Source organism: Neoarius graeffei, chromosome 5 (genome assembly GCF_027579695.1).
Source record: "Neoarius graeffei isolate fNeoGra1 chromosome 5, fNeoGra1.pri, whole genome shotgun sequence".
Taxonomy (NCBI): domain Eukaryota; kingdom Metazoa; phylum Chordata; class Actinopteri; order Siluriformes; family Ariidae; genus Neoarius; species Neoarius graeffei.
Genome location: NC_083573.1, coordinates 32,533,188 through 32,551,362, shown reverse-complemented (window position 1 = coordinate 32,551,362; position 18,175 = coordinate 32,533,188). Strand labels below are relative to the sequence as shown.

The window sequence follows — 18,175 nt, the reverse complement described above, 5'->3', positions numbered from 1 at the left end:
GTTAAATACGGAAGATTTTGAGAGAATTTTGAAAGAGAAAGACGCGTCGAACACCCGAAAGGAATGTGTATGTATAATAATAATAATAATGATGATGATGGCTGGCATTTTTTCGTGGTATATCAGCTATATTCCGTTTAGCTAGCATGATACTGAACGAGTCTTCAACTCGTTCAATATCATGGTAGCTGAATTAAATATATCTGATATACCACTCAACGCCAGCCAATATTTAAATTAATATCTTTATTTTTATTAATTAAAACACGTCATTTCTTAAAGTAATAACGGTTGTCATTTCTCTTTTCTTAGTTGAGCAGTTCATGATATAGTATTATATAGATTGCTACAGTTGTGAAATAGGGCTATTTGGGGGCTGGGGGGAGTTGATTCCCGATTACTTGGCGTATCAGATCACGTGACACCGTTCCATAATTATCGACACCTTTGTCCACAGTTATCGACACCGTTCCACAATTATCGACGTCCAGATGTTTATTTATTAAAAAAATAATCAGTATGTGGTATTAAGTTAACAAAACACAGTTTTTTATTTAAAATTTGTTTTACATAGATTTATATTTAGTACAAAATCTCTTTTATATAAATATATCCGTGTCGGTGTTTACGTAAATGAGGAAGTAATTCTAATGTTTGTAAACAAATGAACTGATCATGTTTAACCTGCATCAGAACATTTTTTTTGTTCCACTTTTTAAGTATTTTCGTAGATCACATTTTGTTAATCATTCGTTGTTTGTATTAATTTCTAGTTTCGTTGTTTACCAATAAACGTCAACAGGCAATTGACATTGTAATCACATGAAAATCCAGGTCAAAGGTCGCATCTCATTCCTCCAACCAAAATATAAAATGTCTACTGATATTGTAATATGCGGTAGATATTTACAACAAACTGCACAAAAAAATATTAAATGGAATTAAAAAAACCCCTGAATATTTCAAGCATGTAATTTTTTTATATGCTAGGAATTTAATTCTGGTCTAATTCTATTTATTGCAATCGGATTCCAAATACTCTATAAACATTCCATTCTATTATGGATCAGAAAAAAAAATAATAAAATCACAGCACTTTTTATTTTTTAAAGTACTTCATCTGCTTCAACAATGTTACACAAAGATCGATCCATAACAGTTGTAAACATCACTTGATTCCACAGGGTGACGATAATGGTGGACACCGGTGAAAGTGATCACTATTATCGACACCTCACGTGATTCTCAAATGCGCGTTTAGATACGAAATGGCGACTGTCGAATGAAAGAGTAAGAAACAAAGTAGGTTTTGACGAGGAGATCATGAAATATCGGTGAATTTGATCAGTAAAAACACGTCCATGATCTTTCCACTACACTTACCTGCGATGATAACGTCCGGGTTTTCCTCAAATTGCTGATCGTGTTAAAAAAAAATTCCATATCAGGTTGTGTCATCAGATGACAAGATCAAAGGGTACGAGGGGGCGGGGTCTTCCGGTTGATTGATTAACCAATAATTTAAAAAAGGGGGGGGGGGGGGGGGGAACACAGGTTGTTAGGTATGCCCAATATCACCTGAATAAGTAGGAACGGTATACATTTTATGCTGAGTGCAAGCAGGGACTCCGGCAACTAACTATGACAGCATAACTAAAAGGGGAGAGCCAGAAGGTAACACAGGCATGAAGGAGCCCCGGGACAGAAAGCAGCAGCCACTACACCGTCAACAAACTCGAGTGAGCAAGCGAGTGGGGACTGACAGCATCCATACATCCCAGTTTACCATAACACTCTATTACCTCTTTTCCACCAAATCAGTTCCAGGGCTGGTTCGGGGCCAGTGCTGGTGCTGGTTCACAACTCGTTCAACTTGCGAGCCAGCTGAGAACCAGTTTGCTTTTCCATAGCTCGCGGTGCTAAGCGGCGCCACGTCAGTTACGTCGCTGTATACGTCAGTTACGTCGCTACGTTTGCATAAACCTTGGCACGAATATCAAAGCAAAAACAACACGGAAGAAGCAGCAGCGGCAACAACAACAATAATAATAATGGATGACTTTGCGTTTGTACAGCTGCTGCTTCTCGTCGCTTAAAAATGGCGACCTTTCGCGGTCTTGTTATTGTTGTTGGTCTTAACAACTCCCCCCCCCGACGTAAGCGGTTCTTTCCTCTGGCCCAGCAGAGAGTTGGTGCTAGCCTGGAACCGGTTTTTCTGGCCCCAGAGCCAGTTCTTTGTCAGTGGAAACAGAAAACCCGGTTCCAAACTAAGCACTGGCCCCGAACCAGCCCTGGAACTGCTTTGGTGGAAAAGGGGCATATGTCTGAGGACCCTCCAGATCTACACCTTTACCTCATAAACACCATTAACAAAAGGCTTGACTAAACAGATATGTTTTCAGCCTAGACTTAAATGCTGAGACTGTGTCTGATTCCCGAACACTACTTGGAAGGCTGTTCCATAACAGTGGGGCTTTGTAAGAAAAGGCTCCGCCCCCTGATGTAGCCTTCACTATACGAGGTACCAGCAGATAGCCTGCATCTTTTGATCTAAGTAGGCGTGGCGGGTCATAGAGGACCAGAAGTTCGTTCAGGTACTGTGGTGCGAGACCAGTCAGTGCTATAAAGGTCAATAGTAGTATTTTATAATCAATACGAAATTTGATTGGGAGCCAGTGCAGTGTGGATAAGACAGGTGTGATGTGGTCATATTTTCTAGTTCTAGTAAAGACTCTTGCTGCTGCATTTTGAACTAACTGGAGCTTGTTTATGCACTTATTGGAACATCCAGACAGTAAGGCATTACAATAATCCAACCTGGAGGTAACGAAAGCATGAACTAGTTTTTCTGTGTTGTGTAGTGACATTAAATTTCTTATCTTAGCAATATTTCTGAGATGAAAGAAAGCTATCGGGGTAATGTTATCAATGTGAGTTTCGAATGAAAGACTGGGGTCAATAATCACTCCGAGGTCTTTTCATGCAAGATTAGCCCTGGGCCAAGGCTGCCTTTTTCCGGGATCCAGAAGCTGCTATTTATCAATAGGCCATCCTTAAAAAAAAAATCCGTTTCCTGTCCACCGGGTGAGCAAAAAAATTTTCAGTCAGGAGGGAGGGATTTTTTAATATATGGATGGATAAGAAATCGCAATGCTGTTTGCTTTTTCTTTCAGTACTTTATTACAAAAGCAGACACATTTAATAAAATGACAGTTTAATCAACTGAAACTTGTACAAAAACTTTAAATTAGCATTTTAAGTGCTGACTGCAACATTTGCAAAACTTTTACAAAGGTACTTAAAATGTCCGACACATGGACTTCTTGTAGTTCTAAATCGAGCGTTAGGCCGAGTTCGGATGAAATTACACTATTAAAATGATCACTGAATGATTTGTTTTTCTGAATCTTTACTATTTTGTTGTTCGCTAGAATACCATTTTGCGATTTCACACTTAAGCAAATGTTTGAAAACTCCGGATCTCCTTCCTTCATGGTGGCTGCCGTTTTTTTGTGCCGCACGGCGCATGCGCAGAGCTGATTCAATTCTATATTCTGCGAATACATAAATGTCAAGTTTGATTTTAGATTTACGAACCCGAAAAAAATGTCGAAAAACCGGCGTTAAAAAAAAAAATTCAACCGCACAAACGGCACTCACCCGGCCGGTGGACCGGAAGCAGAACATTTTTTAATAATGGCCATAGTTTTGTGTTTGATAATCAAATAAATAATTATTCATATTACTTTTCTCCCTGCTTTATTAATTCATTTTGGTTGTTACTAATGATATACAGTGGATATAAAATGTGTACACATCCTGTTAAAATGATATATATTTTTTTTACATCAGAAAAACCTGACACCACGATAAATAATTTCAAAACTTTTCCCACCTTTAATGTGACCTATAACCTGTACAATTCAACTGAAAATCAAACAAATCTGTTAGGGGGGAAAAACAAAAAACGTACAATAAGCTGGTTGCATAAGCGTACACACCCTTAAACTAATATTTTGTTGAAGCACCTTTTAATTTAATTACAGCATTCAGTTTTTTTGGGTTCACACCTGCCATCAAGTAAAATGACTCTGATTAACCCCAAATAAAGTTCAGACGTTTACTCAGTTGCTCCTCCAGCAAAAGCCAGCGTTCACAGAGAGCTTACAAAGCGTCAAAGGGATCTCATTGTTGAAAGGTATCAGTCAGGAGAAGGGTGCAAAAACATTTCCACGGCATTAGATATACCATGGAGCACAGTGAAGACCGTCATCAAGAAGCGGAGAAAATATAGGACAACAGTGACGTTACCGAGAACTGGATGTCCCTCCAAAATTGATGAAAAGACAAGATGAAAACTGGTCAGGGAGGCTGCCGAGAGGCCGACAGCAACACTGAAGGAGCTGCAGGGATTTCTGGCAAGTACTGGTTGTGTACTACACGTGACAATCTCCCGTATTCTCCATATGTCTGGACTATGAGGTAGGGTCAAAGAAAAACATCCAGGCCCGGATAAATTTTGCAAAAAAAAAAAAAACATCAACTCTCCCAAAAGCATGTGGGAAAATGTGTTACGGTCTGATGAAACCAAGGTTGAGCTTTTTGGCCACAATTCCAAAAGGTATGTTTGGCGCAAAAACACCACTGCGCATCACCAAAAGAACGCCATACCCACGGTGAAGCACGGTGGTGGCAGCATCATGTTTTGGGGTTGTTTTTCTTCAGCTGGAACAGGGGCTTTAGTCAAGGTGGAGGGAATTATGAACAGCTCTAAATACCAGTCAATTCTGGTCCAAAACCTTCAGGTGTCTGCTAGAAAACTGAAGCTGAAGAGGAATTTCATCTTTCAGCATGACAAAATAACCCCCAAAAAGTTTTGGAACGGCCCAGCCAGAGCCCAGACCTAAATCCAGTTGAAAATCTGTGGGGTGACCTGAAGAGGGCTGTGCACAAGAGCTGCCCTCGCAATCTGACAGATTTGGAGCGCTTTTGCAAGGAAGAGTGGGCAAATATTACCAAGTCTAGATGCAGCAGGCTGATAGACTCCGACCCAAAAAGACTGAGTGCTGTAATTAAATCAAAAGGTCCTTCAACAAAGTATTAGTTTAAGGGTGTGCATACTTATGCAACCAGCTTATTGTACTTTTTTTCCCCCCAACAGATTGTTTGTTTGATTTTCAATTGAATTGTACAGGTTGTAGGTCACATTAAAGGTGGGAAAAGTTTTGAAATTATTTATCGTGGTCTCTTTTTTTTTTTTTTTTTTACATCAGAAAAACCGATCATTTTAATGGGGTGTGTACACTTTTTTTATATCCACTGTATATTCATTTTAAAGCATTACAATAAGGCATTACATTCACTTTAAATGCGTCCTGGAGTATGGTATTTAATTGACAGTGACTTTTCTCAAACAGCTAACGGTGCATTCGTTTCTGTATTGCTCCCATTTCCAGACATTTCTGTTATTTGTCACCAGCTTGTCTTAGGTTGTTCCTACTGCTGGTGCAACGTTTTCAGCAGCTGTGAAACAGTCATCAGCATCTGAATCGATCAGATTTATGATGTTTATATTGTACTGTGTTGGATTAAATTTCCTTAATAGTTGTCGAACCAAAATTCCAAAACAAGGATGCACTAAATCAGTGAAAAATAATACAATACAGTGTAGTACATGTTGTCCTTACTTAACGCTAACAGTACTATTATTATCCTTCATGTGTTATAGCGATAAATTCAGGAGACGATGCTAAATCTGGGCAAACGCAGCTGGATCTGGACGCTACGCAGGCCTACGCTGATGTGATGGGCCAAGAGGAGGGAGAAGATGGAGGAAAAGAGGAGGAAGAAGAGGAGACACAGCCACTGGCTGCTCAGAGCCGCTCCAGCATCCACACTGCTGAAGCACGGCTCATCAAACACCAAGCCCGGAGCGAAGATAACAGTGATCATGGCACTAATGAAGAGGTTGTTGCTAGCGAACCAGAAAGAAAGGCAGAAGAGGATGTTAATGATGAGATGCAAGTGGATTCGCATCTCTCCACTGCAGACACTCTGCTGATCATCAGGAGCCCGAGGCAGGAGGAGCCGTCTCAACCCTACGCTTTCCTCGCTGCCCAAATCCAGAAAGAGCAAGAGGAGACCGAGAAAGTGGAGCATGAGAGCAGGGATCAAGAGGTACAAGAGACAGATAAGGGAGAAAGGGCTCAAAATGAAATGGATGAAAGTGTGGGACAAGAGAAGGATGATGATGAAGGAGAAGGAAGAGAGATAAAAGAAAATGAGAACATGCTGATAGAAAAGAAGAATGAAGTAACTCGAGATGGGCCAGAAGAGGTGGAGAAGAAAAGAGTAAAAGCTGATAAAGAAGTAGATGAAGTGCAAACACAGCCTGCTGAGACTGATACTATTGTTGAAACACTGCCTATGTGTGAGGAAGAAGAGGGACGCGAGGAAGAGCAGCTGAATGAACCGAACTCCAGCAGAGGAACACAGCCTCCTGAGATCGAGTCAACACAGCCTCTCGAGCCTGATCACCCCCCTCATGTCACCATTGCGGAAACACTGCCTGTGTGTGAGGAAGAAGAGGGACGCGAGGAAGAGCAGCTGAATGAACCGAACTCCAGCAGAGGAACACAGCCTCCTGAGATCGAGTCAACACAGCCTCTCGAGCCTGATCACCCCCCTCATGTCACCATTGCGGAAACACTGCCTGTGTGTGAGGAAGAAGAGGGACACGAGGAAGAGCAGAATAAACCTAGGAATAGCAGGAGGAGACAGACTACTAAAGTTGAGCCAAAGCAGCCTGTCGAGTCTGATCAAGTCGCCCATGTGACCATTGCTGAAACACAGCCTATGTGTGAGGAGGGACGAGAGGAAGAACAACAGAGTGAAGCCAAACCAACCAAGAGATCCAGTATGAGGAAACGCAATGCTAAACCGGTCGAGTCTCATGTGGCCGTTCCTGAAACCCTACCTATGTGTGAAGAGGAGGAGGGACAGGAGGAAAAGCCACAGAGTGAAGCCAAGGCTGGTAGAAAATCCCGCCGAGGAAGGCCGACTACTAGAATCGAGTCCACACAACCTCTTGAGCCAGAGTCTACTGCTGAAACAGTGAAGATGGAAAAAGAGGAGGAAGAGCAAGGCAGTAGGAGGAGCCTTAGAGGAAAAGAAAGAGGAAGAGCAGCATCTGGCAAGGGTAAAGGCAAAGGAAAAGCTGCTGCAGAGAAAGAGAAGACAGGGAAGAGCGTGAAAGTAGAGCAAGAGGAGGACAGTGAAGAAGAGGTAGACAGATGGAACAGAGGAAGAGGACGAAAGAACCTGAGGCAGAAATCCAAAGATGATGACAAGGCCAGATTCAAGCAAGTGGAACCTGAAAATGAAGAGGTAGAACATTTAAAAAAGCATGAGGAAGAAAGTAAGAGACTACAGAGGGAAGAAGCAGCGAGGGATCGGCTGGAAACCGGGAGGAAGGAAAAGAGAACAAGATTGGAGAAGGACAGGGAGGAGAGAGAAGAACATGAAAAGGGTGAGCAAGAAGAAAAGGACCGATTGGAGAGGGAAAGAATAGAGGAAGAGATGAAGAGGTTTGAAAGGGAGAAGGAGATGGAAAAGGAAAAACAAGAAAAAGACAGCGAGGGTGTGGAAAAACAAAAGAGACCAGCACCAGGAAATCGGAAAACAGGGTTAGGAAGGAAGGGGAAAAAAAGCAAGAAAGACGAAGAGCAAGAATTAGAAGAAGGGACTAATGGAAGACTGGAGACGGAACAAGAACCAAGTGAGCTACAAAAACAAGATTGTGCAGAAGGGAGCAGTAAAAAGGAAGCGGATGAGCAAGCTGAGAGCGAAGCGAAACGCAGAGGAGGCCGACGCAGTACCAGGAAATCCATTGCGCCCCCTGTTGGTGTGGAGGACGAGGGTGGTCCAGCAAAAAGAACTCGCTCACGCTCCAGCTCCTCAAACTCAGTGTGTTCAGAGCAGTCCACTCAGGATAACTTGAGCGGAGGAAGAAGAAGAGGGGGAAGGAGACAAACTGCTGAAGAAATGAATGAGACCGTCAGGCCGTCAGGCAGAAGAAGAACTACCACAGCACCCTCTAGTGAGAAGGGGAATAATATAAAGCAGGCTGCTCCCCCTCGCTCCAACTCCAGGAGCTCTGACAGATCCAGCAGCAGTGTGGCCACTCCGAGCCGAGGGAAAGGGAGGAAGAGTGTGAAAACAGAAGAGCCAGAGGAGGAGAAGGAGAAGGGAGAACAATCAGCAGCTGTGGGGAGAGGAAGAGGACGAGGACGAGGTGGGAAACGTCCTGGGGCGAATGACATTAAAGTGGAAACAGCTGGTGAGGCAGAGGAGGAGGAAGCTGTGGTTATGACTGTTGCTGAAGACAGTGTTACGAGCCAAAGCAGCAGCAGGGGGCGTAAAAGAGGTGCTGATGTTTCGATGCTGACAACAGAAACCCCTCAGCCGACTCCTAAAACCCCTCGCCGCTCTGTAGCCGGACAGACACACAAGGTAGAAGAAAGTGTACTACTTCTAAGCAGTTTTTTCATTCTCATTATACTAAACAAGACTTATGAGCGCATCATTCCACACGCATCATTCCACAAGTTCATCTGTTTAGTACAAGGGCAAAACAGCATCCAAGAAATGACCCAACAGCAGTACGACCACTTGAGGAACAGCTCTCTCTCATTCCCTTTCAGGTTCTGTTTACAGGAGTAGCGGATGAGGATGGGGAGAAGGTGGTGGTGCGTCTGGGTGGAGGGCTGGCGAAAGGCGTGGGTGATATGACTCACCTAGTGACCGATAAAGTCCGTCGTACCGTTAAGTTCCTGTGCGCTGTGGCCCGAGGAGTGCCAATCGTTACCCCTGACTGGCTGAGCAAGGTGAGGAATTTAACTTCAAAGTTAAGGTTTGTGCTTAAAGGAACAGTCCACCGTATTTCCATAATGAAATATGCTCTTACCTGAATTGAGACGAGCTGCTCCGTACCTATCCAAGCTTTGCGCGACCTCCCAGTTAGTCAGACGCAGTCAGACGCGCTGTCACTCCTGTTAGCAATGTAGCTAGGCTCAGTATGGCCAACGGTATTTTTTGGGGCTGTAGTTAGATGTGACCAAACTCTTCTGCGTTTTTCCTGTTTACATAGGTTTATATGACCAGTGATATGAAACAAGTTCAGTTAAAAAAATTGAAACGTAGCGATTTTCTATGCTATGGAAAGTCCGCACTATAATGACAGGTGTACTAACACCTTCTGCGCGCTTCGGCAGCGCATTGATATCTGAGCTCCGTATCAATGCGCTGCCGAAGCGCGCAGAAGGTGTTAGTACACCTGTCATTATAGTGCGGACTTTCCATAGCATAGAAAATCGCTACGTTTCAATTTTTTTAACTGAACTTTTTTCATATCACTGGTCATATAAACCTATGTAAACAGGAAAAACGCGCAAGAGTTTGGTCACATCTAACTACAGCCCCAAAAAATACCATTGGCCATGCTGAGCCTAGCTACATTGCTAACAGGAGTGACAGCGCGTCGGACTGCGTCTGACTGACTGGGAGGTCGCGCAAAGCTCAGAGAGGTACGGAGCAGCTCGTCTCAATTCAGGTAAGAGCATATTTCATTATGGAAATACAGTGGACTGTTCCTTTAAGCCCAAGAATCAGAGCAATGTATTACATTCTTTGGTACTTAATGCTTTGAAATGGCAGAGTATTAGATTGATTCAGAGCTGTTTCAGCAAGCTGATGCAAACTAAATTTTGCAACACTAAGAAAGAGAAAAAGGGTGTCCAGATTTTATTTATTTATTTATTTATTATGCTTCAAAAAATGATCTCCAGATATATGAAGACTTCAGGCTCATAGCAGCACGAGTCTCAATGTAAGCCTCAGAAGCTGCAAGTAGGAATGAATATGTACCACCCCAGTTCCAAAAAAGCTGGGACGCTGTGTAAACTGTAAATAAAAACAGAATGCGATAATTTGCAAATCATGGAAACTCAAGGTTTCATTGAAAATGGTACGAAATTTTTTTTTTTTTTATTTTAAATATGTGCTCATTTTGAATTTGAGGTCAGCAACACGTTTCCAAAAAATTTGGGACAGGGGCGTGTTTACCGCTATGTTGAATCACCTCTACTTTTAACACCACTCTGTAAACGTTTGGGATCTGAGGAGACCAATTGCTGTAGTTTTGAAAGAGAAATGTTGTCCCATTCTTGCCTGATAATACAATTTCAGTTGCTCAACAGTTTGGAGTCTCCTTTGTTGTATTTTGCACTTCATAATGTACCAAATATTTTAAATGGGAGACAGGTCTGGACTGCAGCAGGCCAGTTTAGCACCTGGACTCTTTTACTCCTCAGACCCCAAGTCAGTCATGCACTTGATCAGCTACAGTTTGCATACAAGAATAAAGTAGGAGTGGATGATGCCATCATCTACCTGCTGCACAGAGTTTACTCTCACCTAGACAGAGGAAATGGTGCTGTGAGAATCATGTTCTTCGACTTCTCCAGTGCCTTTAACACCATTCAAACCCCCCCCCCCCCCCCCCCCCCCCCCCCCCCCATTGAGAGATAAGCTACTGCAGATGAGGGTAGACCTTAGGGCTTGTGCGATGTCCCCTTAATTGGCATCGACGATGTTTACAGTGCAAACATCGTGATGGACGATCATATCGGGAGGGGGGGGATTTTAATACCACATTATTAAGTATTTTATTATTATTATTATTATTATTATTAAAAGTATTAGATACTCATCTGAGGCTTTGGCATGTAAAGAAAAAAGCGCTAGGTGATGTGGAATATTTGGCCTTGACAACGGATACGTGGTCCAGCTGCAACATGATGCCCTACATGTCAGTTACCATACATTATGTGGACTGGGAGTGGGCAATGCAGTCCAAATGCCTGCAGACGAGTTTCATGCCAGAGACACATTCAACGGACAATTTAGAAGACGCATTACGCGAGACACTTGGTGAATGGAAAATAGAGGAGAAAAAGATCGCCTGCATAACAACGGACAACGGGGCGAATATTGTCGCAGCCATCAGGCAATTGAAATGGCCGTGGTTAAGTTGTTTTGGGCACAATTTGAACCTGGCCATAACCAACTCGCTTGCGCAACAGAGGGCCAGTACAGACCGAGCGTTTGGAGTTTGCCGAGCAGTCAACACTGCGTTTGCGCACAGCTGGCTTCGGAGAAATGAGCTGCGCAAAGCGCAGGTGGAAATGAACCTCCCCGAGCACTCGCTGATCACGGTAAGATATTAATCAGCTCTAACAATGAAAGACTAGTATTCAAATTATGAGAAGAAACTACACTTAAGCTATTACTCATTGTTTATTTACACCATATCAATTGAAGATGCATTTCGGCATTTAGTGCGCACTTGAACGCGCTAATTTTTCCAATTTATTAGTGTTTGAATTATTGCACCAGCTTTTAAAATCATGATTTAATATTGTTTTTTTTTTACTGTCTTTACATTTGTCAGAATCACCTTCATTCTTCCATTTGTTTTGACATTATGGCTTAGAGTGGACCATTTTGTGTCTGAAAGTAGGCCTATTTGCCAGATTAAAGTTATTTGACTTCTGCCGAAGTCTGCGCTTCACTGCCGTTTGATAAGGTGCAATATTTCCCAACTGAAGTCGTTAATAGTGGCTATTTGTTTGAACAACATGACAAATTTTACATTAAAAGTATAGTGTAGGCTAAAAAATGAAGTCAAAATTTATTATTAGTAGCATACGGTATTTGTGTAACCACATGTTATGTTCACTAGCACGTCCCTGCACCATAGCCTACGTGAACAAGCGGTAATAGGATATTACTTTATAATGATTTATATAATTATGTATTTATATATAATTATATGTTATATAATATATTTATATGTTAAACAAAACTAACTAACTAAACTAACAAAAAACTAACTTTTTAGGTTAAATAGGCCCAGATGATATATGCATGTTTATGACAGGAGGGGGTGTGGTATCACGATGGTGGCTCTCCATCGTGATGGATGACCACCATCGTCGATGGACGATGGCATCGTCTATCGGCACAGCCCTAGTAGACCCACACCTAGTCTCCTGGATAATAGACTATCTTACCATGAGACCATAGTTTGTGAGGCTGAAGGACTGTGTCTCTGGGACTGTGATCAGTAGTATGGGTGCCCCACAAGGTACTGTCCTCTCTCCTCTTTTGTTCACCCTCTACACGTCAGATTTTAGTTACAACTCTGAGCTATGCCATATGCAGAAGTTCTCTGACGACACAGCTATTGTGGCATGTATCAGGGATGGACAAGAAAGGGAGTACAGGAACCTGGTGAAGGACTTTGTGGAATGGTGCAGGGTAAACCATCTGCTGCTGAATACCTCCAAGACCAAGGAGATGGTGGTGGATTATAGGAGGTCCAGCTCCCCTCCACTCCCAGACTCCATTGAGGGGGTCAATGTGGAAGTAGTTAAGTCCTACAAGTACCTGGGGCTGCACCTGGATAATAAACTGGACTGGACAGCTAACACAGATGCACTTTACAAGAAGGGGCAGAGTCGACTCTATTTTCTGAGAAGGCTGGGGTCTTTTAACATCTGCAGTAAACTCCTGCTGATGTTTTACCAGTCTGTCATCGCCAGCGTTCTCTTCTATGCTGTGGTATGCTGGGGCGGCAGTGCCAAGAGAAGGGACACTGGATGTATAGACAGACTGGTGAGAAAAGCTGGCTCTGTGGTTGGTGCTGAGCTAGAGCCCATAGCATCGATAGTTGAGAAAAGGACCCTCAGCAAACTCCTGCTAATTATGGACAATGAGCACCATCCCCTATACAGCACATTGAACAGGCAGAAAAGCCTGTTCAGTGGCAGACTGCTCTCTCTGTCATGCTCAACAGACAGGCTGAGAAAATCTTTTGTTCCACGGGCCATTCAACTTTTTAACTCTTCCCTGTAGGGGTAGGGAAAAATGGATTACTGGGTTTGAGTTCCGTTTTCTGGGAATTCACCTGTTTTTATGCTTGAATTTAAGTAAATATTCCTTATGTCAAGCCAGTGCAGTAATCAGTACTTTCCTGTTCTGACTGACTGTTACCCCTTTTCCACCAAATCAGTTCCAGGGCTGGTTCGGGGCCAGTGCTGGTGCTGGCTCACAACTCGTTCAACTTGCGAGCCAGCTGAGAACCAGTTTGCTTTTCCATAGCTCGCGGTGCTAAGGGAAGACACGTCAGTTACGTCGCTGTATACGTCAGTTACGTCGCTGTATACGTCAGTTACGTCGCTACGTTTGCATAAACCTTGGCGCGAATATCGAAGCAAAAACAACACGGAAGAAGCAGCAAAAACAATAATAATAATGGATGACTTCGCGTTTGTACAGCTGCTGCTTCTCGTCGCTTAAAAATGGCGATCTTCGCGGTCTTGTTATTGTTGTCGGTCTTAACAACTCCGCCCCCCTGCTGACGTAAGCGGTTCTTTCCTCTGGCCCAGCAGAGAGTTGATGCTAGCCTGGAACCGGTTTTTCTGGCCCCAGAGCCAGTTCTTTGTCAGTGGAAACAGAAAACCCGGTTCCAAACTAAGCACTGGCCCCGAACTAGCCCTGGAACTGCTTTGGTGGAAAAGGGGCATTTGTGATTTTTATGCTTCATCTCTATAGACTTATAGACACTTTGACCCCACCCTTTGCACTATCCCCCTATTGGTGCACTCACAGTGACTGAATGTGGAATATGCATTTACCACGAATGTCCATTCCATTGGTGGTGTGTTTTTCTTTGTCCTTGTGTATGTTGAATGTATAGTATGTGTCTTAAGAGCTACGGGATGTCTAAATTTCCTTTTGGATCATTAAAGCATCCATCCATCCAGTTTTAATATGTGCAGAAAGTGGTTTGGCATTGTCTTGCTGAAAGAAGGAAGGCCTTCCCTGAAAAAGATTTTGTCTGGATGGCAGCATGTTGCTCTGAAACGTGACTATCATTAAGCATTAATGATGCCTTCCCAGATGTACAAGCTACCCATTTCATGTGTACTAACACACCCTCATACCATCACAGATGCTGGCTTTTGAACTGTGCACTGATAAGATGAATAACAGATGGTCCCTCTCCTCTTTAGCCTGGAGGACGTGGTGTCCATGATTTCTAAAAAGAATTTCTACTTTTGATTCATCAGACCTCGGGACAATTTTCTACTTCGCCTCAGTACATAATAAAAGAGCTTGGACCCAGAGAAGGTGGTGGAGTTTCTGGAAATTGTTTATATCTGGTTTTAAGAAGAAGAAGCCTTTATTTGTCACATGCACACTCGAGCACAGTGAAATTTGTCCTCTGCACTTAACCCATCTGAAGCAGTGAACACACATGCACAAGTGAGCAATGAGCACATACATATACCCAGAGTAGTGGGCAGCTATACTATAGTGCCCGGGGAGCAATTAGGGGTTAGGTGCCTTGCTCAAGGCCGCCCCAGCCCATGGCCGCCCCATGTTAACCTAACTACATGTCTTTGGACCGTGGGGGAAACCGGAGCACCCGGAGAAAAACCACGCAGACACTGGGAGAAAATGCAAACCATACAGAAAGGCCCCCGTCAGCCACTGGGCTCAAATTCAGAACCTTCTTGCTGTGAGGCGATAGTGCTAACCACTACATCACCATGCTGCCCAACTTGCATTTGTGACTGCAGTAATGAACTGTTTTCACAGACTATGGTTTTCTGAAGTGTTCCGGAGTCCATACAGTGATTTCCACTACAGTCTGTCTGCTTTTAATGCAGTGTCTCCTGAGGGCCTGAAGATCACAGGCATCCAGTGTCAATTTTCAGCCTTGTCTCTTGCATACAGAGATTTCTCCAGATTCTCTGAATCTTTTCATGATGATCTCATCTCATCTCATTATCTCTAGCCGCTTTATCCTGTTCTACAGGGTCGCAGGCAAGCTGGAGCCTATCCCAGCTGACTACGGGCGAAAGGCAAGGTACACCCTGGACAAGTCGCCAGGTCATCACAGGGCTGACACATAGACACAGACAACCATTCACACTCACATTCACACCTACGGTCAATTTAGAGTCACCAGTTAACCTAACCTGCATGTCTTTGGACTGTGGGGGAAACCGGAGCACCCGGAGGAAACCCACGCGGACACGGGGAGAACATGCAAACTCCGCACAGAAAGGCCCTCGCCGGCCACGGAGCTCGAACCCAGACCTTCTTGCTGTGAGGCGACAGCGCTAACCACTACACCACCGTGCCGCCCTTTTCATGATGATATGATCCCCAAATTCTTTGCAATTTTACACTGAGGAACGTTATTCTTAAATTGTTGTACTATTTGCCCATGCAGTCTTTCATGGGGAGGGTGAACCCCTCCCCATCTTTACTTCTGAGAGACTCCGCCTCTCTGGGATGCTCTTTTTATACCCAATCCTCTTACCGACCTGTTGCCAATTAACCAAATTAGTGTTTTGGGTTTTTTTTGGCATTACACAACTTTTTCAGTCTTTTGTTGCCTCTGTCCAACTTTTCTGAAACGTGTTGCTGACATCAAATTCAAAATGAGCATATATTTTTCAAAAAACAATAAAATTTCTCAGTTTCAACATTTGATATGTTGTCTTTTGTCCTAGTTTCAATTAAATATAGGGTTTCCATGATTTGCAAATCTTTGCATTCTGTTTTTATTTATGTTTGACGCAGGGTCCCAACCTTTTTTTGGAATTGGGGTTTGAGAAGCAAAACACCCTTACTATCATACCTCACTCCTGTTGGTAATCACCAGTTCACTTTGCATCCCATTTGCATCAAAAGACAGGTTTTTTATTTGTTTGTTATTTTTCCTCAGTTTTGTCACGTCACTCACCCTGGCCACTTCCATTACTGAGGGTTGCTTCAGCGAAAATTGCTAGCTCACATTTGAAAACGAATGACATGCAGCTATTTTGTTGTATTGTGTCACTGCTCAGTACAATGCTTCCTTCATGTGCAGCTCAGCCACCACATGTTTTCTATCTGCTTCTTCATTGGCTATCTGACAGTGCTCACAGATGCCCACAGTTTTCTAGTGTTGCTTCAGTCCTTCCCACTTGGAGAGCAGGAGACTCCAAAACCCAATTATTTTGGATGGCCAGCTCTGGATGGTTGTGGCATCATCAGAAGTCACACTTGTGATCTCCCAAGGGTTGTATGAAAACTTCTCCTGAGGCACTTTAGAATCCCAAGGTTTAGAAATCAAAAATCATCCCCCCCCCAAAAAAAAAAAACATGGCAATGAAGACTAATAGAAGCTGACACAATCATTTTGGAGGCACCAGAGAAGGTGATTGGTCTCGGCTCACTAGCATTGGGAGTGGCGTCTAGTTTGTTTAGTTGATCTCGGTTACATGTCGGTGAGTTGTACGTATGATTTGACGTCACGTTTCATTTGTGCTAATTGTTTACGGTAGTTTTAACAGATTTCTAAACCTCTCTGTCTCTCTATAGTGTGGCAAAGCAGGAAGCTTCCTCTCGCCTAATGGATTCTTAGTAAAAGATGAAGAGCAAGAGAAGAGATTTAACTTCAGTCTGCAGGAGGCTCTGAGAGTAGCCAGCTCTCAGCCCTTATTACAGGTCTTTCCTCTCGTCTCATCCTCAATTTTCAGGCATGAATGAGATCAATCATTTGCACCACAAATCTAGTGCCCTGTTATTTGTGTGCAGGATTATTCTCAGCAAAGCAGTGACACTAACATGGTAGTGTGTGTTGCGCTCATAATAATGTATCAGATGTTTACACTATGTGGCTTGTAGCTGCTAAATTATTGTAAATGGCCATTCCAGCATATTTCAATTTGTATAGCGATTCCAAGCATTTCTTCAATATACAGTACATTATCGAGTAGATAATCTGTATATTTCCCCAACAGGGCTACGAAATTCATGTAACGCCGTCTGTGAAGCCAGAGCCGGCTCAGATGAAAGAAATCATCACTTGCTGTGGGGCGCGCTTTCTTCCCAAAATGCCCTCTGCTCACAAGGTAACACACATGCATTTACCGCCACTGATAAATCTCTCACACCCGTCTTTGCTCTTAGTATTCACCTATATACATTGACAGCTATTTACCATTCATGCTAATGGTCTAGCCTCGCTGTGGTACAGAGTCTTGCAAAAGTATTCATCCCCCTTGGTGTTTGTCCTGTTTTGTCGCATTACAAGCTAGAATTAAAATGGATTTTTGAAGGGCTAGCACCATTTGATTTACACAACATACCTACAAATTTAAAGGTGCAAATAATTGTTTTATTGTGACACAAACAATAATTAAGGTGAAAAAACAGAAATCTGGAGTGTGCATAGGTATTCAGCCCCCCTCCCAAAAGTCAATACTTTGTAGAGCCACCTTTTGCTGCAATTACAGCTGTAAGTCTCTTGGGGTATGTCTCTATTAGCTTAGCACATCTAGCCACTGGGATTTTTACCCATTCCTCAAGGCAAAACTGCTCCAACTCCTTCAAGTTAGATGGGTTGTGTTGGTGTACAGCAGTCTTCAAGTTATGCCACAGATTCTCTATTGGATTGAGGTCTGGGCTTTGACTAGGCCATTCCAAGACATTTAAACGTTTCCCTTTAAACCACTTCAGTGTAGCTTTAGCAGTATGTTTAGGGTCATTGTCCTGCTGGAACGTGAACCTTCATCCCAGTCTCAAACCTCTGGCCGACTCAAACAGGTTTTCCTCCAGAGTTGCCCTGTATTTAGTGCCATGCATCTTTCCTTCTGTCCTGACCAGCTTTCTTGGCCCTGCAGATGAAACATATCCCCACAGCATTATGCTGCCACCACCATGCTTCACTGTAGGAATGGTGTTCTCAGGATGTTGGGTTTGTGCCACACATGGCATTTCCCATGATGGCCAAAAAGATCAATTTTAGTCTCATCTGACCAGAGAATCATCTTCCATGTGTTTGGGGAGTCTGCCACATGCTGTTGGGCAAACTCCAAACGTGTTTTCTTAAGCAATGGCTTTTTTTCTGGCCACTCTTCCATAAAGCCCCGTTCTGTGGAGTGTACGGCTTAAAGTGGTCCTATGGACAGATACTCCCATCTCCGCTGTGGATCTCTGCAGCTCCTTCAGTGTTCTCTTTGGTGTCTTTGTTGCATCTCTGATTAATGCCCTC

At 43.3% G+C, this 18,175-nt stretch overlaps 1 protein-coding gene across 2 annotated transcripts in view; it reads left to right on the top strand.

Annotated features, from left to right (window-relative positions):
- mdc1 (mediator of DNA damage checkpoint 1) overlaps window positions 1-18,175 on the top strand; it is a 70,662-nt gene that overhangs the window by 50,787 nt on the left and 1,700 nt on the right. For both annotated transcript variants that reach the window (XM_060921561.1, XM_060921560.1), the window contains exons 8-11: window positions 5,729-8,511; window positions 8,703-8,885; window positions 16,501-16,626; window positions 16,923-17,033. In XM_060921561.1, coding sequence (XP_060777544.1) covers window positions 5,729-8,511; window positions 8,703-8,885; window positions 16,501-16,626; window positions 16,923-17,033 — 3,203 coding nt within the window. The remainder of the gene's footprint in view (window positions 1-5,728; window positions 8,512-8,702; window positions 8,886-16,500; window positions 16,627-16,922; window positions 17,034-18,175) is intronic.